Source organism: Balaenoptera acutorostrata, chromosome 18 (genome assembly GCF_949987535.1).
Source record: "Balaenoptera acutorostrata chromosome 18, mBalAcu1.1, whole genome shotgun sequence".
Taxonomy (NCBI): Eukaryota; Metazoa; Chordata; class Mammalia; order Artiodactyla; family Balaenopteridae; genus Balaenoptera; species Balaenoptera acutorostrata.
Genome location: NC_080081.1, coordinates 8446336 through 8464155, shown reverse-complemented (window position 1 = coordinate 8464155; position 17820 = coordinate 8446336). Strand labels below are relative to the sequence as shown.

Sequence of the window (17820 nt, the reverse complement as noted above, 5' to 3'; positions counted from 1 at the left end):
AGTCCAAGATCAAGGTGTTGACAGGTTTGGTTTCTCTTGAACCTTTCTCCTTGGTTTGCAGCTGGCCCCCTTCTCCCTGTGTCCTCACATGGTTTTTTCTCTGTGCATTTATCCTTAGTGTCTGGGTGTCCAAATTCCCTCTTATAAGGACATCAGTCAGACTGATTAACTCACCCTAATGGCCTCCTTTTAACTTAACTTTGAAACGGCCCTATCTCCAAACAGTTACATTCTGAGGTACTGGGGATTAGGGCTTCAACATATGAATTTTGGAAGGGGACACAATTCAGCCCATAACTCAGGGTTATTACATGACTCAGATGGGATCTGAACTAACATCTGCCTGGCTTGAGGAAATTGTCTTTCAACAGGGTGCAAGATGCCCTGCAGAGATTTAGACTTGAGGCTGGGAAAGTGGTCATTTAGGCAACATTTATAGGATTCCTGCTAAATATCAGGAATGGGGTATATACGTCAACAAAATAGTTCTTGGTTTCAATAAGTTTACAGTCTACTGTAAACTACTGGGGTGGGGGAGACAAAAATTGAACAGGCGATTATTTTAATTCCGGAAAAAAACATTTTGGAACAACAGTTCTGGGGATTACTTTACACACTGAGGAAATGAAAATAAGTACTTTGTCAGGATTATCCCTGACAGAAAATTAGTTGTGACTAGGTCAAGTAAACTTGGCTACTGGGAACCCATCTGTTTGGGCAAGAACATAACTTTGCTAAAAACTGATTTCTAGTCAATCTTTTCACTGATTTTGAATCTAGTTTCAACAGTCCAAATTTGAACCAATATGTACTATAACGCTATCATTTATTAACTCCTAGTGGTAAGTACTTTGCAAACAGTACCTCTGATCCTTGCTTAAAACCGTCTGCAAGACTGGCTTTATGCCCCCTCAGTTTACAGATGAAGAGACGAACTCTGAACAAATGCGACTTGAACGATAAACATCATACCGTAGTTCGGTCGGGGTCTGAATCTCAGCCCGAGGGTCCGAGCCACCGTCTACCCAGGTGCTAATCTGGCAATTAGTTTGTTATTTCTGACCTACATGCCGTGGATTCCTAAATTTTACATGCCGGAGAAGACTATGTTTCAAGGGTTAAGATTTTAAATCGTGTTACCACCTAGTTACCACAAGTTACCGGACAAATAAATACTTATTAATTACAAACACCAATCAAAGGGTCCATCTTTCACGTGTAAAACAATATTTAGTATTAAAGAGTTTTCACAAGTGGCGGCTCAGTGGGAAGAAACTGATACCGGTAAAGCACCTAGAAAACTGTAACCTCTGAAGGCAGACGCTTTGCGTATGGGTTCAACATTTAACCGCAACAAGATGCCAGCGTGGAGGAAGCAGGTCGCCGACACGATATAAACACGAGTGCCAAACCACTCCCTCACTTCCGGAGTGTAACAGCGCAGCGGATATACATCAGCGCGGGAAGGCGGGACTTCCGCCCTGCGCGACGTATTAAACGGAAGCCGGGAGGCCCCATTTCGTTTGGGTTTACGCGTCCCCCACCGCCAGAGGAGACCCGGGTTGCCTGAGAGACGTCTTTTGGCTATTTATCTCGCTTGAGCTGTCCCGTCACCCTGGTCGTCTGTTAGGAGTGCAGAAATCTGGGCCAAAGCGCTGGACGAGACGAGGACCTGTTCCTCTATGCCTCCGACTTTCTCTGGTCCCGTCTTTCTTCGGCGAGGCCGTGTCAGGTTCTGAGAAGTGCGGTTTTCACCGGGGCCGGTTTCCCCTGGAAAGCTGTGCGCTCCTGGTTGTTTTCAGTCTTCTCCGGGTGGGAGCTGGGGGAGCTCTTCTCGGGGTCCGGGGCGGTGGTGCAGGCCCTTGTGGAAGACTTGGAGTGAAAGGTCTCCCGCGATCCCGCCCGCGAGACGCGCTCCGAGGGCACACCTCGCTCATGGGAGTCCAGGGGCTCTGGAAGCTGCTGGAGTGCTCCGGACGGCAGGTCAACCCGGAGACGCTGGAGGGGAAGGTCCTTGCCGTGGGTATCCTTTTCCGGGCGTCGGTGCCAGGGATGCATGATGGGCGCCAGGATTTTGCTCTCAGTTCTCCAGGGGGCGCAGAGGGGCGTTGTTAGGCTGAAGGTCTCACCCAGGGGGATAGCTATAGGGTCTTCTTTGGGATGTTTCCTTTCTTTTTTAAATTAATTTTTATTGGAGTAGAGTTGATTTACAGTGTTGTGTTGGTTTCTGCCATAAAGTGAATCAGTTATATATATACGTATATCTACTCTGTTTTAGATTCTTTTCCCATATAGGTCATTACAGTGTATTGAGTAGCGTTCCCTGTGCTATACAGTAGGTCCTTATTAGTTATCTATTTTATATATAGTAGTGTGTATATGTCAATCCCAATCTCCCAATTTAACACCCCCGCTCCCCCCTTTGCTTTCTAAGTGTCTACTTTCCCCTGGCTTTGCAGTCACACAGCTTTGGATTGGAGTCTTGTTTTATCACTTAGGGGCGGTGCTTTGCGCCTGTGTATGCGTCAGTTCTTTCATCCGGGAAGTGGAGGTGATAATAGTCTCTGCACACAGGATTGTTGTGAGGAATGAAGGGGTTATTTAAATGAAAGAAGTTTAGAATAGTGTCTGGCTCTGCTAGTATGGTAAATTTTAAATCTGTTATCCCGACAGGGAGGTCAGCATGGAGAAAGCGAAGTGGACTTCCGACCAGTAGTTTTGCCTGCTGTCCTGAGTCTTGCTTTATTTATGTATGTTAGAGGAAGAAAAGTGTGGGCAAGTGTTTGACCTTTTCTTTTTTTTTTTTTTTAAAGTAACTTTTATTGTCTTTTGTTATGTGTTTTGGAATAGGAAATTCGTATAGTACAACACTGAAAAGATTTCAAAAGGTCTGCAGTGAATTATTTTCTTCCCAGCCTCTATGATGGACATTTTAAGGACTGTTGATTGTGTGCATGTTTGGCTGGTTTTGTTTGTGCCTTTGGAGTTTAATGTTTTTCTTCATTACCAAAACATGTGAAGGCTGTTTCTGACATTTTGATCTTTTTATTCATTAAGCAGTCTTCATTTTCTTTTTCTTTTCTTTCTTTTTTTGAGTGTCTGTTGTGTTCCAGAAGCTGGTGGTACCTTACACCAGTTCCCTAAGTGGGAACCTATGAGCCTAGGATCTCCACTCGGAGTGGAGGAGACAGTCATGTAATAATTACTGTCCCGTGGTAAATGCACTGTCAGAGGATATGGGGATTCAGTGAAAGGAGCTGTTGACTTTAGTATGGAGACAACTTATACATAATGGAGCATTGATAATTTTTTAAAGTAACGTGATGATGATGATGATGATGATGATTGTGTTTTTTGCAATGTGAGTCATCTTGAAATACATCCGTAATGAATTGTGGCTTAAAAGTTTTATGCCAGGTAGCTTGTGGGAAAGTTTTTTTAAAGCACAAGTGCTATTGCTGCCCTCTAGTGGTCTCTCAAATTACTGCTTTCTGAAGATTTTCTTCATAGAACTATCAATATATATTGTACATGTGAATGAAAGCATTTTTCAGTGTCAGGAACCCTTAAAACTTCAGCAAAGATTTAGATCAGTTTACGTTGCAGCCCGTATGAAGAATTAATAATTTGTAAAACAATTGAGATGTGATGTGAAGTTCAGCATTCTGATTTTTTAGAAAGTTGTCCAAAATAAAGGTAAAGAATTTAATTTAGATCATCTATTTTCAGATGACTCAGAAACTTTTTTGGGACATGAAGTCATTTTCATGGGGTTATTAGGCTTTTCTGAAAGAATGAATTATTAAAAGAAGACTGTCAAAGGTACTGTAGTTACAATGGTAACTTCATATATACGTATATATATATGCATATATACATATATGTAAAAGGAGACTAGTTGTTTGCTGTTCTGTAATTGATTTTGCTTTGTTTCATTTTCATGGGAATTCCAAGTCAAGTATCTGAAATATATTCAGGTTTTTTGGTTTTATTTGTTAATGAAGAAATTACTCATGACATACGAGGTTCATAATTTATTCTTGGATCCCTAAAATAATTTGGTCTTTTTACCATTTCTAGATGAGTGTCTTGTTTACTTATGCAATCTAAGTGTTTGTATCAAATAATAAATAATTAATAATTAAACTTTTGTCTCTTATGGACCTTAACATTTGTAAAATACATTTAACTCTATTAACAAAATCTTACAGTCTCTTTAGGCTTTGCATACTAATAGGGGTTAATTAAATTTTACATCACCTAACAATAGAACTAAAGTAATTTATTTTTTGTTTCAAAATGTTACTGGTCTTTTGGGTCTCATCTGTAAAATGGTTTTTGGCTTGGCTGCAAATTTAACTTTTCCAGTCCTGGGATAAATTTAATGTTGCCTTTTATAAACTTATTGAAATTAGACAAATTAAATTATGGAAATATTTTCAGCTTGCCTAATTCTGCATATTTCTTTTTTAAGAATTTCAAGCTGCGGGAATTCCCTGGTGGACTAGTGGTTAGGACTCTGTGCTTTCACTGCAGAGGGCGAGGGTTCAATCCCTGGTCGGGGAACTAAGACCCCACACGCTGCACTGTGCGTCCAAAAATAAATAAAATTAAAAAAAAATTTTTTTTTTTATAGTATATCTTTATTGAAGTATAATTGCTTCACAATACTGTGTTAGTTTCTGTTGCACAGCAAAGCGAATCAGCCATTTGCATACACATGTCCCCACATCTCCTCCCTCTTGAGCCTCCCTCCCATCCTCCCTACCCCACCCCTCTATGTCATCTCAAAGCACGGAGCCCATCTCCCTGTGCTATGCTGCTGCTTCCCACCAGCCAACTGTTTTGCATTCGGTAGTGTATATATGTCGATGCTATTCTCATTTTACCCCAAATTCGCCCTCCCACCCCATGTCTTCAAGTCCATTTTCTATGTCTACCTCTTTATTCCTGCCCTGCAACTAGATTAATCAGTACCATTTTTTTTTTTTAAGATTCCATGTTAGCATACGGTATTTGTTTTTATCTTTCTGACTTGCTTCACTCTATGACAGAGTCTGAGTCCATCCACCTCACTACAAATAACTCTATTTCATTTCTTTTTATGGCTGAGTAATATTCCATTGTATATATGTGCCACATCTTCTTTATCCTTTCATCTGTCCATGGTCATTTAGGTTGGTTGCATGTCCTGGCTATTGTAAATAGAGCTGCAATGAACATTGTGGTACATGACTCTTTTTGAATTATGATTTTCTCAGGGTATATGCCCAGTAGTGGGATTGCTGGGTCATACGGTAGTTCTATTTTTAGTTTTTTAAGGAACCTCCATACTGTTCTCCATAGTGGCTGTGTCAATTTACATTCCCACCAACAGTGCAGGAGGGTTCCCTTTTCACCACACCCTCTCCAGCATTTATTGTTTGTAGATTTTTTGATGATGGCTATTCTGACCGGTGTGAGGTGATACCTCATTGTAGTTTTGATTTTCATTTCTCTAATAATTAGTGTTGTTGAGCATCTTTTCATGTGCCTCCTGGCCATCTGTAGGTCTTCCTTGATGAAAATGTCTATTTAAGTCTTCTGCCCATTTTTAAACTGGATTGTTTGTTTCTTTGATATTGAGCTCCATGAGCTGTTTGTATATTTTGGAGATTAATCCTTTGTTGTTCCATTTGCAAATATTTTCTCCTATTCTGAGGGTTTTCTTTTTGTCGTGTTCATGGTTTCCTTTGCTGTGCAAATCTTTTAAGTCCCATTTGTTTATATTTGTTTTTATTTCCATTACTCTAGGAGGTGGGTCAAAAAAGATCTTGCTGTGGTTTATGTCAAAGAGTGTAAAAAAAAAGAATTTTAAGCTGGAACGCTCAACCCTGGCTGAGAATTGGCACTACCTGTGATTAATTAAAAAAAAAAAAAAAGTCCGATCTCAATCTCTATGATTTAGAATTTTAGGTGTACCTATGTTTAGCAATCTGTGTTTCAAAAGCTTCATATCTGGTTTCAAAGGACAGCAGAGTTGAGAGCTACTGATCTGAAATTATATTTTTCTCATTGATTATAACATTTGAAGGAATGGGCTAAGTAGAAACTTACTCCATCCGATACAACGGTGTAGCAACCAGAAACAAGCCAATTAGAAATATTTACCCAGTAACAACACCATTGACCCAATACAGAGCTAAGCCAATGCCAGATCCTACTTCCAGGATGGATCCTTTTCTGACCACTTCTCATCCTCCTCACCACTGCGTTCTGCTTTCAGTCGGGCTGTTGTAACTAGTTTAAAGCTGGCTTCCTTATAGTTTATTCCTCACATGTCCACTGGGGTGCTCCTTCAGTCACATTCTAGAAACCTTCCAGTGACTATATACACCCATCACTTCCTCTTACTGCTCCTCTGGCCGTGCACCTGCCATGTTGTCCTTAAACGGAAGCCTGCTTCTGTCCCAGGGCGTTTGCATTTGCTGTACCTCCTGCCCCACTGTTTTCTCCCTCGTTCCTCTTGTTTGTTCGTTCAGGGCTCCGTTACTTCTTCCGATAGGACTTCCCTAACTAAAGAGCTATTGACCACCAATCACACTTTTGTCCTTTTACTCTGCTCTATTTCTTTCTTGGCACTTACCAGCAACCTAATGTATTAGACGTCTATACTTGATTTTCATTGTCTTCCCCATTAGAATGCAAGTTTCTCAGGGGTAGGGGCCCTGTCTGTTTTGTTCATAGCTGTATTGTTCACTGTTCTATCCCTAGGATCTTGTATATGCCTGGCACCTAGTAGCCCTCAAATATTATAGGAATGAATCTAGTAATAGCTTGCTCTCCACTAGTTATTTTTTATGTAATGTTTATTAAGTTAATTGTTGATGGGCCTAAATTTTTATGGTAGTAACTAGGTAATGTACATTCATTTAAATATTTAACCATTCATCTCATTTGAAAGCAGGACTTTGTTGCCTCTTGTGTGCTCTGAGAGGGAGAGCAGTGCCCAGCAGTGTGGTTTACACATGTCATGGAGCTCACAGTCTGGATTCCCCCCGCACTGGTTGTGAACTCCATTAGGGCAAACGCTTTGTTTTGTCCAGTGCATAGAAACATTTCTGCTATGAAATAAGCAAGGTGTTTTTGAATAGGAGGTCTTAATCTCGGCTGAGGGCGTGACCCCTAGAGTGAGACCTAAGAGTAGGGGATCTCTAGGCTCAGAGAGGGAGGGGCTCTTTCAGGCTGGGGAAGGAGCAAGGAGGAGACTCTGGAGGCAGGAAGGAGCTTAGCGACTTCCAGGGTTTGAGAGAAGCCCAGTGGCTCGACCTGAGCCAGGAGAGGTGAACAGAGGACGGATCATTCAGGGTTCGTAGGCCGTGGGAAGGACTTTTGGATATTATTCTAAAGGCAGTGGGAGCTTTCCAAGGGTTTTCACTACAGGTCTGTCGGTGAAATCTAACATAACAGTTTCAAGATAGATTAAAAGGTAGAACTGATAGGACCTGGCAATGGCTGGGTGGAGGCGTACATGGGATGGCGCTCAGGGTTCTGGCTTGGGTGGATGGGAGTGACATCCACTGAAATGGGGGCGTGAGCAGCCTGGTGAGAAGATACGGAGTTCAGTTTTGATCGTGGTAAGTCTGAAACGGCTGAGGCATCAGGTAGACATGTCAACGAGGCTGTCCGACCTGTGGTCCGGAGAGCGCTCTGGGGCAGACGCGCATGTGTGGAGCTCGGTGCTGTATGGGCTGTGGTATGGGGGGCGGACGTCACCTGGGTAGCCAGTGCAGACAGGAGGAAAGGGGAGGGCCCGAGGGCCATCACTGCCGAAGTCAGCACTTTATTGGTGGGTCAGGGGAGCGGGCAGAGGGCTGTGTCCCTCTCTCATGAACAAATAGAAAATAATCTGTTAAAGAGCATTCTTTAGTAAATTTTAAAAATATAAGAAGACTCCAAGAAGGAAAAATTAGGTAATCACATCAGAAGACAACTACTCTTAATATTTTGATGTCTGAACTTCGAGTCTTTTTTTATATTTAGCATATTGCATATGTTATAAAATGGAATTATATTTTCCATACTTTTGTAACCTGTTTTACTTCCTTTAATAATATTTTGTGACTCTCTGCCTCATGTGCTTCTGCGACTTCCATTTTTAAGGGACCCTTGGATTCCAGCAAATCACTATATCATAATCTAATTTAAAAAAAGACCTGTTGGAAAACTTTTATTCTTAGTATTTTCATTATTATAAACAAGCCTTCTTATAAGTAACTCTTATTGTAAGTCTATGATGATTTCTTGAGGATAAATGTCTGGAATTGGAATTCTTACATAAAATAGAATGCAAGTTTTGAAGTTTTTTTGCTATGAATTGCCAAATTGTTCTCCAAAAAAGTTGTGTTAATTTACTAAAATTCCATACAGATAATTAGTTTTTTTTTTTTTAAAGAAGCACTTCTTTGCGATGAGACTTTTTAAAGGAGACATATGTCTATGTAAGATTTTAAAATTCGGAATGTAAATAGTGATAACAGGGCCCAAATAAAGTTAACTGATTTTAGGTAGATTCCATCAGGGCTAACCATTTTTCAGTTTCAAGTGAGTTGTGATGAGTGCTCAGTTTTAATGTTTGGGTGACATCAGACATGAGGAATTTGAAATTGTGAGGGTGAGGGAAGAAATTGCAAAGTGTTTTCCATTAACAATCCTTCTAGATATTAGCATCTGGTTAAACCAAGCACTTAAAGGAGTTCGGGATCGCCATGGGAACTCAATGGAAAATGCTCATCTTCTTACTTTGTTCCATCGGCTCTGCAAACTCTTATTTTTTCGAATTCGCCCTGTTTTTGTGTTTGATGGGGACGCTCCACTACTGAAGAAACAGACGCTGGTAAGAGTCACCTGTTGTGTTCTTCGTGCGTTCTTAGAGAGAAGGAAAAGTTCACATACAATTTAAATTTTCTCCTTAGAATTCTGGAAGTCAAGACTTAACTTCAACATATATCCAGTTTAATTCAACTTTTTTTTTTTTTTTTTTTTTTTTGAGCATAAATAACTCTTTAATGAAAATAACTCTATTTTTCATAACAGAATTGTAGAGAGGTGAGTGGCCTTTTTTTTTTTTTTCAAACATCTTTATTGAAGTATAATTGCCTTACAATAGTGTGTTAGCATCTGCTTTATAACAAAGTGAATCTGTTATACATATACAATATGTTCCCATTTCTCTTCCCTCTTGCATCTCCCTCCCTCCCACCCTCCCCATCCCACCCCTCTAGGTGGTCACAAAGCACCGAGCTGATCTCCCTGTGCTATGCGGCTGCTTCCCACTAGCTATCTATTTTACATTTGGTAGTGTATATATGTCCATGACACTCTCTTACCCTGTCACATCTCACCCCACCCCCTCCCCATATCCTCAAGTCCATTCTCTAGTAGGTCTGTGTCTTTATTCCCGTCTTGCCACTAGGTTCTTCATGGCCTTTTTTTTTTTTTTTTTTCCCCTTAGATTCCATATATATGTGTTAGCATACTGTATTTGTTTTTCTCTTTCTGACTTACTTCACTCTGTATGACAGACTCTAACTCCATCCACCTCATTACAAATACCTCCATTTCATTTCTTTTTATGGCTGAATAATATTCCATTGTATATATGTGCCACATCTTCTTTATCCATTCATCTGGCGATGGATATTTAGGTTGCTTCCATGTCCTGGCTATTGTAAATAGAGCTGCAATGAACATTTTGGTACATGACTCTTTTTGACCTATGGTTTTCTCAGGGTATATGCCCAGTAGTGGGATTGCTGGGTCGTATGGTAGTTCTATTTGTAGTTTTTTAAGGAACCTCCATACTGTTCTCCATAGTGGCTGTATCAATTTACATTCCCACCAACAGTGCAAGAGTGTTCCCTTTCCTCCACACCCTCTCCAGCATTTATTGTTTCTAGATTTTTTGATGATGGCCATTCTGACCGGTGTGAGATGATATCTCATTGTAGTTTTGATTTGCATTTCTCTAATGATTAATGATGTTGAGCATTCTTTCATGTGTCTGTAGGCCATCTGTATATCTTCTTTGGAGAAATGTCTATTTAGATCTTCTGCCCATTTTTGGATTGGGTTGTTCGTTTTTTTGTTATTGAGCTGCATGAGCTGCTTGTAAATCTTGGAGATTAATCCTTTGTCAGTTGCTTCATTTGCAAATATTTTCTCCCATTCTGAGGGTTGTCTTTTGGTCTTGTTTATGGTTTCCTTTGCTGTGCAAAAGCTTTTCAGTTTCATTAGGTCCCATTTGTTTATTTGTGTACTTATTTCCATTTCTCTGGGAGCTGGGTCAAAAAGAATCTTGCTGTGATGTATGTCATAGAGTGATCTGCCTATGTTTTCCTCTAAGAGTTTGATAGTGTCTGCCCTTACACTTAGGTCTTTAATCCATTTTGAGTTTATTTTTGTGCATGGTGTCAGGGAGTGTTCTAATTTCATACTTTTACATGTTCCTGTCCAATTTTCCCAGCACCACTTATTGAAGAGGCTGTCTTTTCTCCACTGTATATGCTTGCCTCCTTTATCAAAGATAAGTTGACCATATGTGTGTGGGTTTATCTCTGGGCTTTCTATCCTGTTCCATTGATCTATATTTCTGTTTTTGTGCCAATACCAAACTGTCTTGATTACTGAAGCTTTGTAATACAGTCTGAAGTCAGGGAGCCTGATTCCCCCAGCTCCATTTTTCGTTCTCAAGATTGCTTTGGCTATTCGGGGTCTTTTGTGTTTCCATACAAATTGTGAAATTTTTTGTTCTAGTTCTGTGAAAAATGCCAGTGGTAGTTTGATAGGGATTGCATTGAATCTGTAGATTGCTTTGGGTAGTAGAGACATTTTCACAATGTTGATTCTTCCAATCCAGGAACATGGTATATCTCTCCATCTATTTGTATCATCTTTAATTTCTTTCATCAGTGTCTTATAATTTTCTGCATACAGGTCTTTTGTCTCCTTAGGTAGGTTTATTCCTAGATATTTTATTCTTTTTGTTGCAATGGTAAATGGGAGTGTTTTCTTAATTTCACTTTCAGATTTTTCGTCATTAGTGTATAGAAATGCAAGAGATTTCTGTGCATTAATTTTGTATCCTGCTACTTTACCAAATTCATTGATTAGCTCTAGGAGTTTTCTGGTAGCATCTTTAGGATTCTCTATGTATAGTATCATGTCATCTGCAAATAGTGACAGCTTTACTTCTTCTTTTCCGATTTGGATTCCTTTTATTTCTTTGTCTTCTCTGATTGCTGTGGCTAGGACTTCCAGAACTATGTTGAATAATAGTGGTGAGAGTGGGCAACCTTGTCTTGTTCCTGATCTTAGTGGAAATGGTTTCAGTTTTTCACCATTGAGGACAATGCTGGCTGTGGGTTTGTCATATATGGCCTTTATTATGTTGAGGAAAGTTCCCTCTATGCCTACTTTCTGCAGGGCTTTTATCATAAATGGGTGTTGAATTTTGTCAAAAGCTTTCTCTGCATCTATTGAGATGATCATATGGTTTTTCTCCTTCAATTTGTTAATATGGTGTATCACATTGATTGATTTGCGTATATTGAAGAATCCTTGCATTCCTGGGATAAACCCCACTTGATCATGGTGTATGATCCTTTTAATGTGCTGTTGGATTCTGTTTGCTAGTATTTTGTTGAGGATTTTTGCATCTATGTTCATCAGTGATATTGGCCTGTAGTTTTCTTTCTTTGTGACATCTTTGTCTGGTTTTGGTATCAGGGTGATGGTGGCCTCGTAGAATGAGTTTGGGAGTGTTCCTCCCTCTGCAATATTTTGGAAGAGTTTGAGAAGGATAGGTGTTAGCTCTTCTCTAAATGTTTGATAGAATTCGCCTGTGAAGCCATCTGGTCCTGGGCTTTTGTTTGTTGGAAGGTTTTTAATCACAGTTTCAATTTCAGTGCTTGTGATTGGTCTGTTCATATTTTCTATTTCTTCCTGGTTCAGTCTCGGCAGTTTGTGCATTTCTAAGAATCTGTCCATTTCTTCCAGGTTGTCCATTTTATTGGCATATAGTTGCTTGTAGTAATCTCTCATGATCTTTTGTATTTCTGCAGTGTCAGTGGTTACTTCTCCTTTTTCATTTCTAATTCTATTGATCTGAGTCTTCTCCCTTTTTCTCTTGATGAGTCTGGCTAATGGTTTATCAATTTTGTTTATCTTCTCAAAGAACCAGCTTTTAGTTTCATTGATTTTTGCTATTGTTTCCTTCATTTCTTTTTCATTTATTTCTGACCTGATCTTTATAATTTCTTTCCTTCTGCTGGCTTTGGGGTTTTTTTGTTCTTCTTTCTCTAATTGCTTTAGGTGCAAGGTTAGGTTGTTTATTCGAGATGTTGCCTGTTTCTTGAGGTAGGCTTGTATTGCTATAAACTTCCCTCTTAGCACTGCTTTTGCTGTGTCCCATAGGTTTTGGGTCGTCGTGTCTCCATTGTCATTTGTTTCTAGGTATTTTTTGATTTCCCCTTTGATTTCTTCAGTAATCACTTCGTTATTAAGTAATGTATTGTGTAGCCTCCATGTGTTTGTATTTTTTACAGATCTTTTCCTGTAATTGATATCTAGTCTCATAGCGTTGTGGTCGGAAAAGATACTTGATACGATTTCAATTTTCTTAAATTTACCAAGGCTTGATTTGTGACCCAAGATATGATCTATCCTGGAGAATGTTCCATGAGCACTTGAGAAAAATGTGTATTCTGTTGTTTTTGGGTGGAATGTCCTATAAATATCAATTAAGTCCATATTGTTTAATGTATCATTTAAAGCTTGTGTTTCCTTATTTATTTTCATTTTGGATGATCTGTCCATTGGTGAAAGTGGGGTGTTAAAGTCCCCTACTATGATTGTGTTGCTGTCAATTTCCCCTTTCATGGCTGTTAGTATTTGCCTTATGTATTGAGGTGCTCCTATGTTGGGTGCATAAATATTTACAATTGTTATACCTTCCTCTTGGATCGATCCCTTGATCATTATATAGTGTCCTTCTTTGTCTCTTGTAATAGTCTTTATTTTAAAGTCTATTTTGTCTGATATGAGAATTGCTACTCCAGCTTTCTTTTGATTTCCATTTGCATGGAATATCTTTTTCCATCCCCTCACTTTCAGTCTGTATGTGTCCCTAGGTCTGAAGTGGGTCTCTTGTAGACAGCATATGTATGGGTCTTGTTTTTGTATCCATTCAGCCAGCCTGTGTCTTTTGGTGGGAGCATTTAATCCATTTACATTCAAGGTAATTATCGATATGTATGTTCCTATTCCCATTTTCTTAAATGTATTGGGTTTGTTATTGTAGGTGTTTTCCTTCTCTTGTGTTTCTTGCCTAGAGAATTTCCTTTAGCATTTGTTGTAAAGCTGGTTTGGTGGTGCTGAACTCTCTCAGCTTTTGCTTGTCTGTAAAGGTTTTAATTTCTCCATCGAATCTGAATGAGATCCTTGCTGGGTAGAGTAATCTTGGTTGTAGGTTTTTCTCCTTCATGACTTTAAGTATATCCTGCCACTCCCTTCTGGCTTGCAGAGTTTCTGCTGAGAGATCAGATGTTAACCTTATGGGGATTCCCTTGTGTGTTATTTGTTTTTTTTCCCTTGCTGCCTTTAATATGCTTTCCTTATATTTAATTTTTGACAGTTTGATTAATATGTGTCTTGGCGTGTTCCTCCTTGGGTTTATCCTGTATGGGACTCTCTGTGCTTCCAGGACTTGATTAACTATTTCCTTTCCCATATTAGGGAAGTTTTCAACTATAATCTCTTCAAAAATTTTCTCAGTCCCTTTCTTTTTCTCTTCTTCTTCTGGTACCCCTATAATTCGAATGTTGGCACGTTTAATGTTGTCCCAGAGGTCCCTGAGACTGTCCTCAGTTCTTTTCATTCTTTTTTCTTTATCCTGCTCTGTAGTAGTTATTTCCACCATTTTATCTTCCAGGTCACTTATCCTTTCTTCTGCCTCAGTTATTCTACTATTGATCCCATCTAGAGTATTTTTAATTTCATTTATTGTGTTTTTCATCATTGCTTGGTTCCTCTTTAGTTCTTCTACATCCTTGTTAAATGTTTCTTGCATTTTGTCTATTCTATTTCCAAGATTTTGGATCATCCTTACTATCATTATTCTGAATTCTTTTTCAGGTAGACTACCTATTTCCTCTTCATTTGTTAAGTCCAGTGTGTTTTGAGCCTGCTCCTTCATCTGCTGTGTGTTTTTCTGTCGTCTCATTTTGCCTATCTTACTGTATTTGGGGTCTCCTTTTCACAGGCTGCAGGTTCGTAGTTCCCGTTGTTTTTGGTATCTGTCCCCAGCGGCTAAGGTTGGTTCAGTGGGTTGTGTAGGCTTCCTGGTGGAGGGAACTAGTGCTTGAGTTCTGGTGGATGAGGCTAGATCTTGTCTTTCTGGTGGGCACGTCCACGTCTGGTGGTGTATTTTGTGGTGTCTGTGGCCTTATTATGATTTTAGGCAGCCTCTCTGCCAATGGATGGGGTTGTGTTCCTGTCTAGCTAGTTGTTTGGCATAGGATGTCCAGCACTGTAGCTTGCTGGTCGTTGAGTGAAGCTGGGTCTTGATGTTGAGATGGAGATCTCTGGGAGATTTTTGCCGTTTGGTATTACGTGGAGCTGGGAGGTCTCTTGTGGACCAGTGTTCTGAAGTTGGCTCTCCCACCTCAGAGGCACGGCCCTGATGCCTGGCTGGAGCACCAAGAGCCTTTCGTCCACACGGCTCAGAGTAAAAGGGAGAAAAAATAGAAAGAAAGAAAGAAAGAGGCTATAATATAGTGAAGTAAAATAAAGCTATTGTAAAGCAAAGCTATACAGACAAAATCTCACCCAGAAGCATATACATATACACTCACAAAAAAAAGGAAAAGGGGAAAAATTAATATCTCCTGCTCCCAGAGTCCACCTCCTGCATTTGGGCTGATTCGTTGTCTATTCAGGTATTCAGTAGATGCAGGCACATCAAGTTGTTTGTGGAGCTTTAATCCGCTGCTCCTGAGGCTGCTGGGAGAGATTTCCCCTTCTCTTCCCTGTTCGCACAGCTCCTGGGGTTCAGCTTTGGATTTGGACCCGCCTCTGCGTGTAGGTCGCCTGAGGGCGTCTGTTCCCCGCCCAGACAGGACGGGGTTAAAGGAGCAGCTGCTTCGGGGGCTCTGGCTCACCCAGGCCGCGGGGAGGGAGCGGTACGGAGGAGGCGGGGCGAGCCTGCGGCGGCCGAGGCCGGCGTGACGTTGCACCAGCTCGAGGCGCGCAGTGCGTTCTCCCGGGGATGTTGTCCCCGGATCCCGGGACCCTGGCAGTGGCGGGCTGCACAGGCTCCCGGGAGGGGAGGTGTGGAGAGTGACCTGTGCTCACACACAGGCTTTTTGGAGGCGGCAGCAGCAGCCCCAGCGTCTCACGCCCGTCTCTGGGGTCCGCGCTGATCGCCGTGGCTCGCGCCCTTCTCTGGAGTTCGTTTAGGCGGCGCTCTGAATCCCCTCTCTTTGCGCGCAGCGAAACAAAGAGGCAAGAAAAAGTCTCTTGCCTCTTCGGCAGCTGCAGACCTTTTCCCGGTCTCCCTCCCGGCTAGCTGTGGTGCGCCAACCCCTTCAGGCTGTGTTCACGCCGCCAGCCCCAGTCCTCTCCCTGCGATCCGACCGAAGCCCGAGCCTCAGCTCCCAGCCCCGCCCGCCCCGGCGGGGGAGCAGACAAGCCTCTCGGGCTGGTGAGCGCCGCTCGGCGCCGAGCCTCTGTGCGGGAGTCTCTCCGATTTTCCCTCTGCGCCCCTGTTGCTGTGGGATCCGCGCTGATAGCCGCGGCTCGCGCCCTTCTCTGGAGTTCGTTTAGGCGGCGCTCTGAATCCCCTCTCCTTGCCCGCCGCGAATCAAAGAGGCAAGAAAAAGTCTCTTGCCTCTTCGGCAGCTGCAGACTTTTTCCCGGACTTCTTCCAGGCTAGCTGTGGTGCGCCAACCCCTTCAGGCTGTGTTCACGCCGCCAGCCCCAGTCCTCTCCCTGCGATCCGACCGCAGCCCGAGCCTCAGCTCCCAGCCCCGCCCGCCCCGGCGGGGGAGCAGACAAGCCTCTCGGGCTGGTGAGTGCTGCTCGGCGCCGAGCCTCTGTGCGGGAACCTCTCCGCTTTGCCCTCCGCACCTCTGTGGCTGCGCTCTCCTCCGTGGCTCTGAAGCTTCCCCCCTCCGCCCCCCGCAGTCTCCGCCCGCGAAGGGGCTCCTAGTGCGTGGAAACCTTTCCTCCTTCACGGCTCCCTCCCACTGGTGCAGGTGCCGTCCCTATTCTTTTGTCTCTGTTATTTCTTTTTTCTTTTGCCCTACCCAAGTACGGGGGGAGTTTCTTGCCTTTTTGGAGGTCGGACGTTTTCTGCCAGCGTTCAGTGGGTGTTCTGTAGGAGCAGTTCCACGTGTAGGTGTATTTCTACTGTATCTGTGGGAAGGAAGGTGATCTCTGCGTCTTACTCTTCCGCCATCTTCTCTCCTCCTCCTAATTCAACTTTTAAACATTTATCTTGAGCAAACACTTTTTCTTTTAAAAGAGGTTTGTTTCTGAAAGTATATCAGAGGTGCAATAATATTTAACTTTTAATAAAACTACTGAAGTTACAATAGAGAGTTTTCCCTTTAGAGTGTCTTCTTAGGTGTTCTACAGTTAAACTTACACAGCGTTATAGGGCAATTTATCTCAGTTAAAAAAGAAGAAATGAAAAGAATGTTTTGATATTTCTGCCTTGTATTAAACTGTAAGCACCGAGACTATTCCATTTTTCCCTGTTTTGGACATTTCTTACAAGATATTTCTATACGTTTTAGGATTTCTTATGACATAATCTTGGATGTGGAAGGACAGAGTTACATACCAGTAATGTATTTTTATAAAAACTAATATCGGGAATTGGTTTTGGCTTAACAGTGGCATTTTAAAGAAGAAATTAGTTAATTAATGTAATAATCCCTTTAGGGAAGCATTTACTTACTTGCATATCATTAAGTTTTAGGCTTCTTAAGGACATTAAAGGACATTTAAAAGAAATTGAAAGTAAATTAATAGCTTCCCAAATATATTGTATGATAACCAGCCCATTAAGTACTCGTTAGTTGGAAACTCTGGGTGTCCTTTCCACAGCAAAAACCTGAAGGTATTCACTCATACGGTAATTAGGAAAAGATACCAAAACAACTGTAGTCTGAAAACTCAGGCAAACCAAATTCTCTAGGGAAAAAACCCACAGGAATGTTTTTGATATACTAATACCTTGAAATAAAATCCTGTATCCTTTCTTTTCACAGGCTAAAAGAAGGCAGAGAAAGGACTTGGCAACCACTGACTCCAAAAAAACTACCGAGAAGCTTTTGAAAACATTTTTGAAAAGACAAGTTATCAAAACTGCCTTAAAAAGCAAAAGGCAAGAGGGGAATTACATTAATTTTAAAGATTAATTTAAACATTTAAAATGTTTGCATCAGATTCTTGTGGCTGCCTTTCCCTAATGAGAGGAATCAACGGGGTGTCCATTTGACCTAGTTGACTGAAGTTGTGAAAACTCTCTGTTCTGTGAGAATCAGCTCTGATCATGAGAAAGGAAAGCTGCCGCGTTGCTTTTGCACGTTTTACTCTCAGAACACTTTTCTTCACGCCGAGACCAGGTCCCCTCTTTCTGGAGGTTGCTCTCTCGTCCAGCGGCCCGGCAGCCAGGCCAGCAGGGGCCGAACCCATCACCCCTGGGTTTCCCCTTTTCTGCTCCTTGTCAGCGTTTGTGTGATCACTGGGGAATATTATTGACTCTCAGAATACTGT

At 41.5% G+C, this 17820-nt stretch overlaps 1 protein-coding gene across 12 annotated transcripts in view; it reads left to right on the top strand.

The window, feature by feature from the left end:
• Positions 1–1481: 1481 nt before the first annotated feature.
• ERCC5 (ERCC excision repair 5, endonuclease) overlaps positions 1482–17820 on the top strand; it is a 266206-nt gene continuing 249867 nt past the window's right edge. For 10 of the 12 annotated variants that reach the window (XR_009005888.1, XR_009005889.1, XR_009005893.1 and 7 more), the window contains exons 1-3: positions 1482–2023; positions 8700–8875; positions 17313–17428. Coding sequence is in view for 3 of the 12 variants with exons in the window: in XM_057532768.1 (XP_057388751.1) it covers positions 1936–2023; positions 8700–8875; positions 17313–17428 (380 nt within the window). In the remaining 9 variants the exon portion in view is untranslated. Of the gene's footprint in view, positions 2024–6102; positions 7617–8699; positions 8876–17312; positions 17429–17820 lie in introns of those variants that run through there. The other 2 variants (XM_057532766.1, XM_057532767.1) reach the window with 2 other exon arrangements.